General features: G+C 56.9%; 1 protein-coding gene across 6 annotated transcripts in view; it reads left to right on the top strand.

The window, feature by feature from the left end:
- LOC111838208 (BCL-6 corepressor) overlaps positions 1–15,244 on the top strand; it is a 37,473-nt gene extending 22,229 nt beyond the window's left edge. For all 6 annotated transcript variants that reach the window (XM_023800944.2, XM_023800949.2, XM_023800946.2 and 3 more), the window contains 7 exons: positions 1,357–1,586; positions 2,993–3,262; positions 8,682–8,848; positions 9,192–9,337; positions 11,742–11,819; positions 12,972–13,128; positions 14,136–15,244. In XM_023800944.2, coding sequence (XP_023656712.2) covers positions 1,357–1,586; positions 2,993–3,262; positions 8,682–8,848; positions 9,192–9,337; positions 11,742–11,819; positions 12,972–13,128; positions 14,136–14,430 — 1,343 coding nt within the window. In that variant the 3' untranslated portion in view covers positions 14,431–15,244. The remainder of the gene's footprint in view (positions 1–1,356; positions 1,587–2,992; positions 3,263–8,681; positions 8,849–9,191; positions 9,338–11,741; positions 11,820–12,971; positions 13,129–14,135) is intronic.
- Positions 15,245–17,628: the final 2,384 nt, after the last annotated feature.

Below are 17,628 nucleotides of genomic sequence, written 5' to 3' on the forward strand. Positions count from 1 at the left end.
ATCCTGCTCGCCCAAACCGTGCCGTCGCTGTGCAGCATGCCCTCCCCTACCCACCCATCTCTGACTGACAGCATGTCGTCAGGTGATTCCGCGGAGCCGGGGATGACTGTTGGATTTATTTTCGGGGCAGCACGCGATCCTGGAAGATATCCCTCTCCCGGAAAAATCCACCCCCCACCCCCCCGCCCACCACCATCGTGGGGCCAGTAAAGCGGGCCGATCTCTCAAGGTGCGTGCGGTAATTGGAGCTGCGGCGAGGCAGGCGAGCCAGATTGCTGCCCGTTACACTCGGGGGGGGGGGGGGGGGGGGAAGGAGGGAGGGAAAAAAAACAATCTTTTAACTGGTTTCCCTGGGGGCACGTAGGGTAGGGCATTAATTAGGCCCTTTTGGAGGAGCGCTTTACACAGCCGCGCTGGGGGGGCTGGGGGTGCAGGGGAGGCAGCTGGCGCTCGGGCACCGTGCAGATGTGGGCGACGCGGCTCGGCACTGATGCGGCAGGCAGATGTAGCTGCGCTAACTGGGACGCGCGGTAAGGTAAACACGGTGGGCCCAGCCGCACGGCGGGGGCTGGCTCTGTTCATGCTCGGCTTCCTGCCTCCCCCGTCTTCCCCATCTCCCTCCTATCCCCCCCCCCCTGTGCCAGAGGTGTGTGTTTGTATGTGTGTGTGTGTGTGTGTGTGTGTGTGTGTGTGTGTGTGGGAATCGCTCGCCTGCCCCAGACCCTGCATCCTCTTTGGGGTTTTCCTTTTCCATTCGGGACGGAATACGCTCCAAGACACATCCCAATAAATAATTTACCAGATGTGGGACATGTGCGGGGGGTGGTTCATGACTGCATTTCATAAAAGGATTTCCTTAAAAATGTGGAGGCAGCTCAGTCTGCAGAGGGGCCCTGTTGTGTCTCCGCTTTGGTGGGGGGGGGGGGTAGTTCGGAGGCGTGGTGGGGGGGGTGTGACGGGGTGCTGAAACAGGGAGCGGATCTCCGTCCGTCAGCCTCCCCGACGCATAGCGCAGGTAGCATTAGCCTCCCATCTGTCTTAGCTCCCCCCTCCGTCACCCCCCCCCCCCCCCCACATCCCGCCTTGCCCTCACCTTCCCCGCCTTCTAACAGCCTGCCATTATCTCTGACACGGTGGCCGTCTCTCGCCACACGTACAAACCCTCTTAGCATTACGGGATTTTAGAGATTCCCCCCCTCCCCCCCCACTCCATCCCCTCCCTGTCTGATCCCATTAGCTAATGAGTGCTTGAAAAAGTACAATTTGTTTTTCTTGAAGCTCCTTCTTCCTGTCACATGAGCCGCCCCCCTCCCCCAGAGCTGCTAGCTAACGTGTGTCCCCCCCCCCCCCCCACAGCTTCACCGCGTGCCTGCCTGCAGGCCGGCCGGCCAGACCCATGCTCCCCGGATGATGGCTCGACTCGGATGCTAGACAGGAGGCAGGGAACCCGGGACAGCGAGGCGGAGAAGCCCAAGGGCAAGAGGCAGTGCAAGACCAAGCACCTGAGCCTGCAGGAGCGGCGCCGGGCATCGGGGGGCGCCGAGGATTGCCCCCAGCTGGAGCCAGAGCCAGCACCCGAGCACGAGGTGGGTGGGGCCCAAACGCATCTGGGGTCATGCATGCCCCCCCAACCGGGCCGTGTTTGGGAGCTCTAGCCTCCCCCTCACTGAAATGCAATCTCTCCGTGGAGAAGCCGGGGGGGGGGGTGACAGGGGGGTTGTCGATGGAAAGCCTTCTGAAGTCTGGCTGGGGGTCCCTCCCCTCCCCTCCCCAAGACAATGTACATTCTTTTCATAATGTGGGGAGACAAGAAGGAAAAAACAGTTGCGGCGATGGCACGGTGACCCGGGCAGTGGGGGGGGGGGTGCACCACTGAATTTGCCGCTTTGTGCTCGCGCTGAAGAGCACGTCTGCGGGGCTGCGTGGGCAGCCGGGGCACCGCGGCGAGGCCAAATGAAAGGCTTGTTTTCACTTGTGCGAGTGCACCCCCCCGGGTGCTCCCCCCAGCCCCCGCCTCATCGAGAGGCTCCCGGCCAGGGCCGCGAGGACAGCTGCTCCGCCGTGTAATTCCACCGCGGTGGGCGGACGCCGGCGCTCGCGTGAGCTCGCTGCCAGAACCGCGGCCCGGCCAAAAGCAACCCCCCCTTCCCCTGGCTGCCCCCCCGCTTTCCGCCCTGCTGCCACTCACCGCAGAGAGACTTGCTCCACTGAACCGTCGCCCTAGTTCCTCTTCAACCCTTTTCCTGGCGATGAGTGGATTCCTCACAGACATTTGTCCCGAAACAGTAGGAGACGCGAGTAGCCCCCTCCCCTCCCCACCCCCCCCTGTCCTTAACACACCCGAAAAAAAGAATAAAGGATTTTAAAGATTTGTGCGCTCTCCCTGCCTCCGGCGCTAAAAACTAGCGTGACGGCTGCCCGATCAGGCCGTCGCCCGACCCGGCTGGATGGGACTTGGACGTGTGACACGTGGGGGGGGGGGATGGCAGGCAGCGGGCCACATGAAAGGACGCGCCGAGATATAAACGGCTTTGCCTACCCCCCCGCTGCCCCCACCCTTCGCTCCCAGCAGGGAGTGGTGACATTTATTAACGCCGTATCCTTGGCCCCCACCACTGCACTGCCTCGTGAACTCATGCCTGGGAATAATTAACACCCCCCCTACACACACACACACACGCCTAAGCACAGAGAGGCCAGCTCTCTAAAAGGAATCCCCCCCCCCCCGGGGCCTGGATGGCTGCGTTTCTTCCCCGCGATCAGGCCGCTCTGGGCCTGTGCTCTTGCTATTCGTAGAAGCGGCCCCATCCCAAGAATCCCGCTGTCTGCGATCCAGGAAGCCCGTCTGTGCACAGAGCAAGGCAGGATGTAAACGCTGCTTTTTGTTTGTTTTTTTTCTCCGTTGTTGTTGTTTTTTTAGCATGAGAAATCTGTTACCCCCCCCCCCGTCACCGAGCCTTGCCCACATCCGCCGGCCTCCCTCCCCCCACAGGTCGCCCTGAGGCCTGCAGCGGCCAAGCAGCCCATCTCGCCGGCGTACTACGACGACTCCCCGGCCAAGACGTGCCCCCCGTCGCCATGCCCGGCCGCCCCACCCATGGCCCTGCAGTCGCTGCCCTCGCAGCCGTCGCCGCTGCCCGCCGGGAACCCCCCGCCGGAGACCCCTGCCAGTCGTCCCATGCCCCCCGAAGCACGGAGGCTCATCGTGAACAAGAACGCTGGGGAGACCCTGCTGCAGCGCGCCGCCCGCTTGGGCTACGAGGTCAGGCGGCTTTTATTCTCTCCCTCTCTGTCTCGGGAAGCCACCCGCCCCGTGTCGGTCATAGGTGGTAACCACAGACAGCCCTGCTTGCTGGCTTTCCCCGTCACCTCCCCCCCACACACCCTCCACTCATTAAATCCTCCATGAGGCTGAGCGTGACATGTGAGACATCTCGACAGGCGCGCCGTGATCGCTTAGCCTGTGCTCGCTAGCGGATATGCACGCACACACACGCGCGCCACCCGGACGCACTCACCCCCCCCCTCCCTCCCTCCCTCTCTCTCTCTCTCTCTCTCGCTCTCTCTCATATATCACGGCTCCAGTATAATCTCCGGCGGCTCTTAACCCCTTCCCTGCCGCTCTCCCGGCCCAGACTGACGCGGCGCTCTTTCCGTGTTGTTTTTCCCTCTTTCTCGTTTAAAGGTCAGCCTCCCAGAATACTCTCCCCCACGAGTCATTTTTTTCCCAGACTAAACGAGGCCCCCGGGTGGTATCCAGCGTGGAACGTGCAGGAAGCTAAGCGTCTGCTCTGCCGTTTAAAGGGCACAAAGCTGCCAGATAAACATTTTCTAGCTGCACAGGGTGTAACCGGACAGGCAGGTCCGGATCGCAAAGCCGCGTCCAGCTTCTGAATCTGCAGTCGGTAGCTCAGGACGCTCAGGAGAGTCAGTTTGTGTCCGACACGGATGGAGTTGGCGGTTTCAAATGTAGCCGAATGTTGTAGTACTTGGAAGTTTACCTCTAGAATTTAGCGCTTCTAGACCTTTCTCTGTCCCCGGTGATGATGTCAAAGTAACTTGGCAATTAGCACCATGCCGACGTGCATCGCAAAGTTAAAAAATAACATAAAATAAAAGTCACGTTTCAAAGGCCTTTTTATGGTGAGCGGCTGTCAGCCCCTCCCTATCCCCCCCCCCCCCCCCCCCCGCATGGGGGCCAGCTGCCACGGAAGGGCTGGGGCGGGGGAGCAGCTGTGATGTGTCAGTGTGCTGGCCCACTCTGAGGGCCCGGCTTGTTTACTGGGACAGCACAGCGCCGGGTGGGTCCAGGGTCCCGCCTCCGCGTCCCGCCGCACTGTCTGATTGCAGCCCCCCCATCCCCCCCCCCATCCTCCCACCCCCACACACAGGCACGTGCAGCCACCATCTCTCCCCGCTCGCTCTCGCCGCGGCCGATCCCAACACCACCCCGGCTTTCCTTCCTTCCTGCCGTCGTCACCGCCCCCCCCCCTTTGTTCATTAGCTCTGTCTGCCTCCAGAAGAGTCCAAATTAACCAGCCTGGGAGAGAGGGGGGGTGGAGTGGGGTGCGTGTGCCTCTCTTTCCATTTTTGGTGTGCCCCCCCCAACCCCGTTCACACAGAATTCGCCTCTGTGCGCCACCGCAGATGAGAGGCTGCGTGTGTGTGTGAGTGTGGGGGGGGGGGCACATCCGCCTGCACCCCCAGTCTGTGTGCGGCCACCCCAGGCCACTCCGGCGGTCCTGCTCTTAGGTGAAATTGCTCTTTGCCATTAAAGCTCTATCAGTTATCTGAGAAGTGCTCTCTCCCGCATGCAGGGCTGAATGAATCTCCCCGCTGAAGCTGCTTTGTGAGAAATGTGCTAAATAGCAGCTGTTTTAGCCCATTAGCCGCCGCCACGTGCCTCTCTGCTCTGGGAACGAAGCCCTGCTGCAGGACCCCTTAATTGGCATCACGCTCTGGAGTGTGGTTCTGGGGAGGGGGGGTTGCTTGCAGCAAGACCCTGAGGTTATAGTGGGAATCACCCACCCCCCCAGCTCTGGTAACTCATGCCCGGGTGGGCTGAGCCACATTTTCCGCTGTCCTCAGCCCCCCCCCCACTCTCCAGAGTTGCTGTGTGTACAATCACTACCAATCCCCCCCCTCCCCCCGAAACTGGCGTTCTTATATGCAAATCTCCCCTTTTTGAGCTCGCTCGCTCCTTCTGCAGAGAGGGGTTATGGGGAGGACTGTTTAAATATAGATATGGATTTTTTCTGCCACCCATTCATCACTGGCATGTGTGTGTGTGTGTGTGTGTGCGTGTGTTTGTGTGTACATGGTGTGTGTGCGTGTGTGTGTCTGTGTGTACATGGTGTGTGTGCGTGTGTGTGTACATGGTGTGCACACGGATGGCCTTGCTAAGTAATTACAGTCTAATAGCTCCCCAAGGTGGCATCGCTTAAGCCCCCCCAGCCCAGGTGGGTGTGTTTCTGGGCCATGCCAATGGCTCCCCTTTAAGACGGCGAGGGGGGGCGCGTGCCTGACAGCCTTCACACCGCGTTCAGCCTCTTGTTTTCGTACCTCTCACGTCCCCCACCCTGGGCAAGAAGCACTGCTGTAACTGCCAGCGAGCGATAAGCCATCAGGCTGCGGCGGGAAGGGGGGGGGCTCAGATCCCACACGCCGGGCCTGCAGGCCAAACCCAGAGGCCGGGACGTAATGAACAGGGCGGCTCCGCGCACAACCCCCCCCCCCCCCCCCCGCCCTGCCTGATTTATCGGTGCTGTGATCTTCCGCGGTTCTGCCTCTGCTTAGGAGTATAATCTCAAGCTTAGAGCCCCCCCCTCCCGGCACCCTGCTCTGTGTGTGTGTGTGTGTGTGTGTGTGTGTGGGTCCATCTGCATGCGTGATCTCCCTGTTATATTTTTACTGCATTAGTGGCGATGTAACGTGCATCTTCCGGAGGAGAAGCCTCAGCCTCAGCCTCAGCCTCAGCCTCTGTTCTGCCCTCTTTTTATTTTAATCTCGGTTCTCTAAACGCTCTGGCGTCTGCGCAGCCCCAGCGAGTTCCGGCACCGGTTCCCCGTGAGAGCACAGCCGCTGGCGCCGGCCCTTGCACGACTTGGCCTTATCTGGGAGGGGCGGACCATGTTGACGCGGGTTGCTGGAGCGTGTTGTGACTGCACCGTGATCCCGGCATGCCCCCCCGCCCCTCCCTTATGGAGACAGGAGTGTGTGCGATGAGCTCTGTGACACGGCGCCGTTTCATGCCTGTGTGTTTGAAATACTAACGGATATGGGGGGGCTGTGTTAGCTACCTGCTGCGGTTCCTGGCAGCCCCCCCGCAAATAAACCCCCCCCTCCACCCCAATGACCCATGGAGACACGGGGCTGCCAAACCTTCGGGCCGATCCTCAGAGGCGTGAACCGTCTCGCACACGCATAAGCACGCGGATCCCATCCTCTCAGCTGTGCTCTGATTCCTCTGCCTGCTGGCTTCTTGGCCACCCCCTCCCTGACTCAGTGCAGTGCGCCCCCCCTCCCCCACCGCTTGACTGTTTGCTCGCAAGTCTTTCAATTAATCCTCCACCCGGAGAGAGCCGCTGCCCTTGCCGTCCGTCATTCGGGCTGCCCTGCTCCACCCCCCATGAGTTTGGCTAGAATTGGAACATGACAGTTAGTGCGTCATAAGTATTGGAGCGTGACTGCAGCGGGGGGGGAGGGGGGGTTGGGGCACATCACGGTGCACTCGTGCAAAAGCCGTCCGGTCTGACCTGATCTGTCCTGTGGAGATGAATGGAGTTCTTAGCTTGGATGGAGTCTAATCTTGGACCCATGTGAGGTGGGGGGGGGGGGGGGGGGTTGGGAGGTGCATCCTGTCCAGTCCTGGTCCCCCCCCGCACTCCTCCACACCAGCCCGTCCTTGCTGTCCGCTCTGCACCGCTAAATGGTTAACTATCTGCCGAATTAACGTTGATGCATCGATTCCAGTTGTGTGCGGCGCAGCTCTCGAGAACGGGAGATTAAAAGGGGGATGGGGGGGGGGGGGTCCGTCTCCTGAGACACCAGCGGCTCGCTGCTCTCCGTGTCTTCCAATAACAGCCGACTTCAGCTTCTCCCCGAGCCGTTAAAGGGTTTTATTGTCCATTAAATGCGACGCTTAATGCCACGGGGTGAAGCCCCACCCTAACTCGAGACCCCCCCCCACAGACGAGTGGTGCCTCCCATGCCTACCATGAAGCTTCATGCTCCCTTTAACCCCCTATGGAATATTCCACTGGTTTGGTTGTGGGGGGGGGTGTTTGTCAGTATTAAATATTAAAGAGTTTTTTTTTTTGCACAGCACCTTCATTCCTGCATGAAATTATGAATGAACCCCCCACCCCCCCTAAGAAACTACAAGCTTCGGCTGACTGGTTGGGTTCCTCTTCACCTAAGGGGTAGGACATCAGTCACCGGATGGGGTCAGAGGCTTCCGCTGGTCCCCTTGAATGGATTAATCCCATCTGTCTCCTGTCCCAGTTTGCCGGCTCAGATTGAATTAAGCCAGGCTGAACACGCCAAACAAAGGCAGCTATGTTCAGGCCTCCTCAGCTGCATGAGCCAGCCGGGGTGGCAGGCCGAGCTCCGCCTGGCTCCCCTGACCAATTATACTAAACCTCCCACATGCCCCAGTGGTATGACTATGGTGAATTAAAACTAATTTAATTGGCCAATGAAGGGAGTGGGAGGAGTTTTATCTCACTGCCCGGGACATTTTGTTGAGTCTCTATGGTGGGTGGGCTTTGTTGGACCCTTACTGGTTCCTCTGGTTCTCGCGTGAATTCACACTTCGGACAGAGGCTGCTCCTCCTCACACCGTTTTCGGTGAGCTGAAGGGGAAGGAGATGCGTCTCGGACTCCACGTCTGCCCCCCCCCTTACGTGGACGCGGGTCCTGGCTCCAGCAACGGAGGCGGACGTCCTGTGAGATGCACCTCGGTTTCGTTTTCCCACCGCAGGGCACTCCCTGCGTGCGGGATTTCCCGACAGGGTCTGCGGTGGAAAAATACTGTCCCTTTCTTCCCGGTAACTTGCAAAAAAAATAAATAAAAAGGTTGGGGGGGGGGGGGGGGTGATGGCACATGGGGCACAGGCTGCTTTTTACTATCCAGATGTCCAGAGCGGTCATCAGGCCGCCGTGGGCAGGCCGCCGTGGGCAGGCCTCCTCGGCGCACAGACGGCAGGAATTTCTGAAAGCCTCTGCCAGGGTGGCCTGAAATTTGCATAGAAATGGAAATTTGAAAAGATTGTACGAGTTCAAGTGCCCCCCCCCCCCGCCCGCCCCTCCTCTCCATTCCCTGGGTCTCAGGATATTAAACAGCCCCTTACACGTCACTCTGTTCCTACCAGCTTAAAAAAAAAAAAATATAGAGCGAGCCGTTCTCACGCCAGCAGCCGACGCGCTAAACCAATTAAAGCATTTCTGGCCCTTTTCGCTTTCCCTCGGGACGGATCAGAACCGAGCGGATGCACGGTCATCGCGGCACGCAGGCAGCGCTGTGCAAATCCGACCCGTCACACAGTCTCCTTTTTTTTTCCTTCCCTTTTTCTCCCGGTGGAGGGTGACCGTGACGGCCGAGTGCCGGGAGACTCAGGCGGATCCGTTTCGGTTGCCGCCATGCTCAGTGCGCTTCTGTTCTGCCTCTGTCCCCTCCCCAGGAAGTGGTGCTGTACTGCCTGGAGAACAAGGTGTGCGACGTGAATCACCGTGACAACGCCGGCTACTGCGCCCTGCACGAGGCGTGTGCGCGTGGCTGGCTGTCCATCGTGCAGCATCTGGTGGAGTACGGCGCTGACATCAACTGCAGCGCTCAGGACGGCACCAGGTACGAGGGCCCCCAGCGGCGTCGGCAGCCGCGGCGAGACTCTGCTAATTGTATGTTGTGTAATTATGGGTTAACATCAACAGGAGGCTTCGTGGGAACTCAAGTCCGTTATTGTGCAGTGCGCTAATTAGAGTACACAATGCGTTTAAAAAAAATTAGACTGTTGTCATTGTTGTAATCAGCTAAATGTAATTAATGTGGAAAAATCTGTGAACTGTTACGTCAAAGGTTTCACGATAGAAACAGCGGCGTCTGATGAGACGTCCCTGCCGTGCAGCTCTTTGCCGTAACTCCGCCTCTCTGCGGTCCCGCTCTCAGCTTACGCATCCCCCCCCCCCCACAGGCCCCTCCACGATGCCGTGGAGAATGACCATCTGGAGGTGGTACGTCTGCTGCTGTCACACGGGTCGGACCCTACGCTGGCCACCTACTCTGGCCGCGGCCTGTTGAAAATGACGCACAGTGACTTGATGGAGAACTTCCTGCTAGGTGAGGACCCCCCTCTACCCCCCCGGACTACCCCCCACCCTCCCTACCTATAGTGGTGTCAGTCAGTTGACAGCCTCTGTGAAATCTGCTGGCCCCCTGTCAGAGTCCCCCCGGGGTAACCGGTTACTTAGCAACAGCTGGCGTATTTATTTAAACAAAAGTTTTTTCCGGTACCGGCCGACGGGCTTCTCCGCACAGCCGCCCCTGCGCCGGGATTCTTCCTCCCGCCTCGTTTGTCATTCCGAGCGGTAAAGCGCGGCGTCGCAGCGAAAGCTGATATTAATCTGACGTCGCAGATGGCTGCCTGTGAGGACGTCAGCGGCTCGGCCCCCGGCGGGGGGGGGGGCGGGCGGGTGCGGTGCTTTGTGTCAGGTCAGGCTGCGCTGGGGAGGCCGGGAGCCGCCTCTCTCTCTCTGCTGTCAGTTTTAAGCGTACATTTCCCAAAAGCCCCCCCCCCCAGAATCCATAATCAATCCCTGCGGCAGTAACGTGTTTCAGCAACTCACACCTCACACATACACAGACGCGCACGTTCCGCGTCTAGGTCTAGGTCGGCGTTGCCAGCGGCACCTGTCTCTCGCTCCCTTAACTAGCAGATCGCAGGCAGCGCAGACGGGCGCTAGGACCCCGGGGAGAAGCATGGGGGTGGGTCCCGGCCGCCGGCCCCGGCGACTCCACCCAGCCTGCACTCATGTGAGAGCCGTTAATCCCTGAGAGCCGCGTCAGGCACCCAGCGCTGGCAGCCATGGCCCGCTGCCCAGCGCCGCTCCGCCGGGGCCCGCACGCACGCACACACACACACGCACACACACGCACACACACATCTATCCAGGGCCAAGACAGAGCGGCTGTCAAGCCACGCTGGCATGCGAGGCGGCAGTGGGGAGTGAATGTGGTAAAATACCCAAATTCTCCGCACCTTTGCTCTCGGAACAGGCACCCCTCCCCCCCCCCCTTATAAGGATGGCTCCTTTCCTCAGTGTGCTTTGAGGATTACCCAGCATGAATAAACTGTAATTTCCCCCCATAAAGACCAGGACCCCCCAGCAGCAGGGCAGCCAAGCAGTCAGGCCCTGTGGGGGGGGGGGGGGGCTGAGCAACAGGATGCTCGGGTCGTCTGTCTGCTCCTCTGTTCCTCTTTTAAGACCGTAATGCGTTCAGCGCTGTTTGAGTCAGAGCAGGAAGCAAGATTAACGCCACAGCTATCTCAGAGGGGGCAGGTAAATCGCCGCGGTAACGATAACCATGGGAACGCATCTGGCTTCTGCACATACAAACCAGGCTGCCGGGCTCATTCACCCTGCAGTACAGGTGTGTGTGTGTGTGTGTGTGGGGGGGGGGGGGGGGGGGCAGTGAGATGGGCTTGATGAGTCTCCCTGCTCACGTGGTGCTCTGTGACCTACATTAGCCGAGCGTGGTGGCAGCAGATAGAGAGACACACACACACACACACACACACACTCACACCTCCAATTAGGACCTTGACGCTGTTCCTGCTCTCGTCACTGTTAGCATTTTAGAGCATTTGTTTTCTACACTTTGTCATCTGTCACTACTGGGAAGAAGCGCCCCCGCCCCGCCCCGCCCCCCCGCCCCCCCGCCCGTTTTTTTGTATTTACACTGTGTGAAGGATGTTTCTCCGGGCATTTCTTGTGAGGCTGGCTTTTGGGACTGTGCCCCCCTGCACTTTCACCTCCATGGGGGTGGGGGGAGGGAGGATGTTACAGTTCAGCTGACTGACTGGCCACATCCCTTCACAAAGGGTGGGGGTAAACTCCATTGGGTCAACCCCTAGCGGAACGGGGGGGGGCAGGAGCGGTATTTGGGGGGTGCTGATCCATTCGCGGTGAGGACGTGGCTGACAATGCGGCAAGATGGAACCCCCCCCCAACTGTCTGTAATGTGGGAAAGAGGAGCCGTGTGTGTTTTTTTTAACAAGGGGACGAGTGAGTCAGTCTGAGTTGGAGCGTGACGTGTGTCCAGCTGGGCTCTAACGAGCCGCCCGCCCGCAAGCTCCCGCCCGCCCGCCCGCCGCACCCAGTCTCTCCTGCCTTCGCTGCCGTAAATAAGCAGCACGACACTCCGTCAGCCCGCTCAGATTTACATCTCCTCCCCCAGTTTGTTCGTTCTACGTGAGGGGGGGGGGGCTCTAATCAAGTGCAGCTCGGCCTCAGTGCTCCTGCGTGTTGGTGACAGGTAGGGCCGTTGAGGGTACCGCTCCTCCTGCCACTGTCACCTCCGCTCTACCCCTCCGCTGGCATTCTAGCCCTTTTTTTTTTCCCCCGGGGGAGGGGGGGGATTGTTTCCACCACTGCCATGTCACCGTGTCCCTCTCTGTAACCGTGATGATGTCTCGGCCCTGTCTCGGCGCCAAAACACCATCATCTCCTTCCTGTCTCCGCAGATTACTTTGCCGACCTGCAGGGGCACGACGACGAGGACCCGGAGCTCCGATGGGACTTCTACGGCAGCTCGGTGTGCGGTAAGTCTCGTCGAGGGCTTGTGGGAGGGAGGGGCTAGATCTGAGTCACCCCCCCCCCCCACGGGCAGCCAGCTCCCCACGTGTAAGACACATCCATCGATCCCAGGAATATCAGCAGACTGCTCTGAGTCTCGTTGCCTAGTCATTAAAAATACCAACAAACCCTGTCAGATCACCCCGAATGAAAAATACCCCCCCCCCCACTAGGTAAGACCCCCCCCCAGGACTGATAGCCAGCCAATCAGGGAGGTGAATCGAGCTCTTGGGCTCTGCGCATTTTTCCAAATTCCTGGAATGTCACCACTGCGAAACCATCTCCCTGCCAGACGGCGGCTATTTTTGGGCTCTCTATTTAGGAACGCTTCCTGGGGAGTGGGAGGGGGACGAGCCGACGTGTAAAAGCAGCCCTGAGAGCGCCGGCTCGCTCCTGATCCTCTGTCCTGGGGGGGCGGGGGATTTGATACGCCTCCCCAATACCCTGAGGCCCTTTTTCCTGAGAAGCCCCCCTTCCCCCCCCCCCCCGCGCGCCTCGCTCCCTCACCCTCCCACCGCCCCCGTAAGCCCCCCTGTCCTCCAGAGTGAAGCGCCGCCGCAAATTGAAATGAGATTTGGAATAAGTGGGTATTTGGTGGGGGAGGGGGGGTGGTGAGGGAACTGTTTCTGCAGAAAATAAAGCATTTCCCAGCTCCGCGGAGCACAGGCCGGCGGGTCTGCGTGTGCAGCGTGTGAATTATTCAGGAGGCACCGGGGCAGGCGGGGGGGTGTGGTCAGCTGTCAGGGGAAACACCTGCTGGGGCAAGTTCAGTCAGAGCACAGGGCCTCAGGGGACAGCTAGGGGGGCAGGAGCAGCCCAGAGCCCGTCTCACAGCACAGGGCCTCGGGACGGCTAGGGGGGCAGGACCAGCCCAGAGCCCGTCTCACAGCACAGGGCCTCGGGACGGCTATGGGGGCGGGACCAGCCCAGAGCCCGTCTCACAGCACAGGGCCTCGGGACGGCTAGGGGGGCAGGACCAGCCCAGAGCCCGTCTCACACACACGCAAACTGTCCCTGGGGTGACTCTGCCTTTGCACGACTGCGGCTTCTGCCATTCGCCAGTCCTCAGCTTTCTGTACTGGGCCCTCACCTCTGTTCTCTGTTGTTTCCCCCCCCAGAACCTGCCAAGGACCCAGCCACCTTTGACATCCTGGCCGACCCCCCCGGCCCCGGGGATGACGAGGAGGACCTGCAGCAGCGAGGCGTCTTTGAGTTCGAGTTCTCGGACCGACCTCTGCTGCCCTGCTACAACATCCAGGTGTCCCTGTCTCAGGGGTGAGTACCCCCACCACCGCCCCCGGTGCCCTTCACAGACACCCAGCTGGCCGCTATAAGGACCCACCCACCGTGCCCCTTTCAGAGATTCCCCCTGATAGTCCAGGGTTCCCCTTGTTCTACTTTTTCTGTCGAGTGAAGACGAAGCAGGATGCCGCCGTTAATCTCCGGCAATCGGGGGACAATCAGCTGGTCCGGCCTCTTATTAAACTGCTGCCTGTGAGATTGGTAATTAGCGGTCACCCAGACACTGGGCCTGCACTGCTAACTCCCCTCGTTTAGGGCTTTTAATTAAATGGCCGAGGATCATTATTACTGAAGTATTGATAAAGTAATAAGTCTCACCTGGGTATGGAGGGAACGGGGGGGGGGGGGGTTGCCAGCTGGCTGCTGTGGGCTGTCACAGGCTGTCTGGAAGGAGATAATTTGCTGGGAGGGGGGTTGCTGTCTCAGCGCGAAACGTTGCCGGTGGGCCGTGCTTCCGCGATGCCGGCTGAGAATGAACCGGAGCTTCTGTCGGGAAGCTAACAAAGGCAGAAATGTCTAATTGCCTCCCCCACGGCCGCCGCGCTCACACGTTCCCTCGCTCAGTCTCTCTTTCGCTCTCGTTTGTTCTCTCGCTCCCCCCCACTCTAATCTTCCAGGCTCTCTCTTCCCCCTCCCCCGCTCTCTAACGCCCACTCCATCCTGATGCAGTATTAATGACTCTCCTGTGTCGTGTGGCTGACCCCCCCCATCTCCGCTCGGGCAGCGAACTAAAGGCTCTAGTCTTCAAACGCTTTCAAGTACCATCAATTGGCCAGCATCCCCCGCCATGCGCGTCAGCCCGCCCTTCCACACCAGTCTGGACATCTGCGTGACCCATCGGTCGAGCAGGCATTCGAATTCGACGACAAAGCAGCAAAACGAATAACAAAATCCCATCGCCCATCGACTGCTTGGCCGAGTTGGGGGCTTTCCGGTGCTGTCATTCCTTGGATTCTGATGCACTTTTTGCCCCCCCCCAGGCCCCGGAACTGGCTCCTGCTGTCGGACGTGCTGAAGAGGCTGAAGATGTCGGCCCGGGCGTTCCGCACCGCCTTCGCGCACATCGAGGTGGCCACCATCGCAGAGGCCGAATTCTATAAGCAGGCCTCCCTTAGTCAGCTCTTCTCCTCCCCCGAGGAGCTGGAGGGCTTCCTGCCCAACAGCAAGGAGCTGCTGGACCTGGTGGAGATCAGTGGCGAGCTGGCCACGCTCCTAGGCTCCTCCGTGGAATGCCTGGACAGCCGCTGGGAGCCTGTCGCCGCGGCAACCTCATGACCCGGCCGTGAACTGGCCCCAGATGTGGATGTGTACATTTCCTGTAGAAAAAAAGACACCAGCATGGACTTTGGGTGTGTGCCGGGGGGTAGGTACTGATATCAGCCGCTTCCCTAAGCGTGCAGGACAGTGGGTTTGGGCTGCCCTAAGCCATGCATAGAGTCTCTTAATTTAACAATTATCTTATTTTTATAAATATAAATATATCTTTTGCTTTGTCTGTTATTTTATATATGCGGGCCATGTTTCCGTTCCCTGGTGAAAAATGTTTCCACCGCTCGTTTTAGCACGTAGCCGTCGGGGTCGCCGGCGAGTGGCTGCTTCGTAGTGAAGATTCTTCCTTCAGGTTTGAGTGTCACATAGGCAGGACTGCAGCGCAAAGCAAATTAATATTTTATTCTAATTTACTGAGTGCACTTCATCTTCCGTTTACACGCCTGCCCGCTGTGGCGGGCAAATATATATTGTTTTGAAGCTAAACCTATTTTTGAATGATGAGTTAGCATCCAATGGACAGTCCCCTCTGGGTCTCCGTCCTCGGAGCTCGATGTTCAGGAGCTGATTGGTTCCTGTTTAAACTTGGCTTTTACTGTTGCCTCTTATTTAAGATGAAAAATCTAAAATATTTTCACGTTTTTTTTTTCCTTTTTTTGTAAGATGCTACAGAACTTTTAAGATACTAAAGTAAGCTGTTTGGCAGAAAACATGCTTGAACATGTAAATAACGAGGTGACAATTGCAGTAACTGTTTCTGACTGGTGTGTTTGTTTTTGGAGACGTGTTTAAACTTTGTAATTAAAAAAATACCCCATCATTTGTATTTATATTTTACAAAAAAAGCTCCTTTAAAATAAATGGCAATAAAAGCATACGAGAGAAACTCCAACTCCCATGAAGCGTGATAGCTCGTTGCTGGACAGAGACCGGCGGACACTGGATCACCGTGACGACGGCACGAGCCCCTGCCCCCATATGCACGCGCACGTCATGCTTCTCTACTGAGCCCTCTTCGCTGTCAACCCAGCGCTTTATTATAGGCGGCAATGCGGTCGTTGCTTACATCCCTTTATAATTTATACTCATAATTTCCTTTATCTTATTAATTGTAATTACACTAATAGGCCTTGCATTTTTTTCCTCTAATTTACATTTTCCTAGAAATTTTACGTTTTTGTATATATAGGCCTAGGACTAACGTTCAAAAACATTAGGGAAGCATAATTGTTAGTCTACCAATGATACGACGATAGCAGTAATTAATTTACGGGGCACGTTTAGCTCGGCAGAAGCTCTGTCATCCGTAACAATAACGGGGAACATTTCACGGGAGGCCGGCTCTCGCAAACGCCGCGCACTGTCATTTTATCGCTGGGAAAGCTTGGTTGCCATTTTGTGCTTTTATGAGGACGGGTCCCCCTCTCCGAGCGGCAAAACATCTCCTCACCCTATTTATTGGGCTCTTTGAAGCCTCAAAATGAAATTTAGAAGCCAGCAGCCTGAATAATTTCCCAGTACCGCCGGGTATTTTAATGGCCACATGAGGCATAATTAGATCTGGGTTAAATGTGGTAAGTGTTATAAGGGGGCAGAGGCAGTATGGGTGGAGACTAAACAAATGGGATTTAAATATATTGGTTTTGGCATCCGGCACTTGCAGTCTGCTGGCATAACTGACCATAACGTAACTACAGCAGCACAGCCGTGCCAACCCGCATTTCACAGCCTCACCCCCCCCCCTATTCAACATTGAGATTCGGGAATCAAATACTGCTGGAAACAACGTTAACACGAAATATTACCATTTGTAGTCATACCCCAAATACCTCAATTAGTCATGTATCATGCACGTCGTCGTCGTTCTTCTGGATCCACTGACATGGCGACGGAATAGCGCAACTCATTGGTATGCCTACGTCGCTCAAATACTAATCGTTTTCTAAAGTTTTTTTTTTTTCCTGGAAACACAAACACAGACGTGTCATTCTGAATTTTGGAGCGAAATGAATCAATTACTGAAGATTCAAAGATTACAATTAAATACTAGCTGTAGCAGAGCTCAGGTTCCGGTTTTATTGGAAGCAGGAGCAGTCAGTCAGCTCCAAACAGACCGCTGCACATTTTCTATTAAAACCAGTGGCTGAGCGTTTCGTTTCTTTAAGCATTATCAAAAATATTTCCGTGACCAAGAGTTTACTGTGAATGTAAATAGGAGGCTGAGCCTTTGAGTGAAATGACGATGGTATTTCTAAATGCGAACCGCATGTCACTGCGCAATTAAGAGCAACGTGCTTCTAACCAGTAGGTTGCCGGTTCAGACTCAAGACATTACGATCCTTTAAGTGTCTCACATTTGTTTTGAATGATCGCCTGTGTAAATAATCACCGAAGGAATGCAAACGCCACAGAAGGAATATCAAACTGCTATTAAATTTCTTTTTCCGCTTATCCTGTTGAGGGTCACGATATAACACCAAATATGTAGACATAATCAAACGACAAACTTTCAATAACAGGATCCCCTGCGCCCACCCCGTCAAATTCACAGACTGAGGGTTATACAAGCATTACTGCATGAGCGCAGACCGACGAATTAACGGAAAACGGGCAGCCGGCAGCTCACAGCCATTCTCCGGAGAACGCCCTTGTAGCTGCAGCTGAAATTGTTTACAGAGATGGCGGGAGCCGGTGAAAGGTTTGATGGGATTAATGATAGGGCAAGGCCAATAGCGTACGTGTTAAAGCACCCAATTCGGAGATTAGCCACCGAACACCAAACGCGGGGCGCCGATGCAACTCAGCGACCTTGCGAGGGAGTAATTTGCGTTTACAGCCCATGACCAGAGCACCGTCAATACTAAAAATATCCCAGTAGCCTACTTGTATAACGACGCAATTCAATTACTTTAAATATAGTTGCATTACGCATATCCGCCGTCCAGTGTACAAGTAATCTGTTTATATATCACGGCACATTTGCGCTGATAGAAATGTTCAGGTGTCTGCTCGTTAACACAGGACCAGTCAACCCATTAAGCAACATAGGCGGCCGCCTAGAGCGCTCTCTTCTTAGGGGTCGCCCCCCTCCCCCTGCGAGATAAAACTGGGTGGTTAAGTTTGCCAGGCAGACATACGGGCTTCGACTCCGGTACTGGGTGTACAAGGTGCAACGTTTTGAAGGAACCACTGCGGAACCAGTTA

The sequence above is a fragment of the Paramormyrops kingsleyae genome, chromosome 1, assembly GCF_048594095.1.
Source record: "Paramormyrops kingsleyae isolate MSU_618 chromosome 1, PKINGS_0.4, whole genome shotgun sequence".
Taxonomy (NCBI): Eukaryota; Metazoa; Chordata; class Actinopteri; order Osteoglossiformes; family Mormyridae; genus Paramormyrops; species Paramormyrops kingsleyae.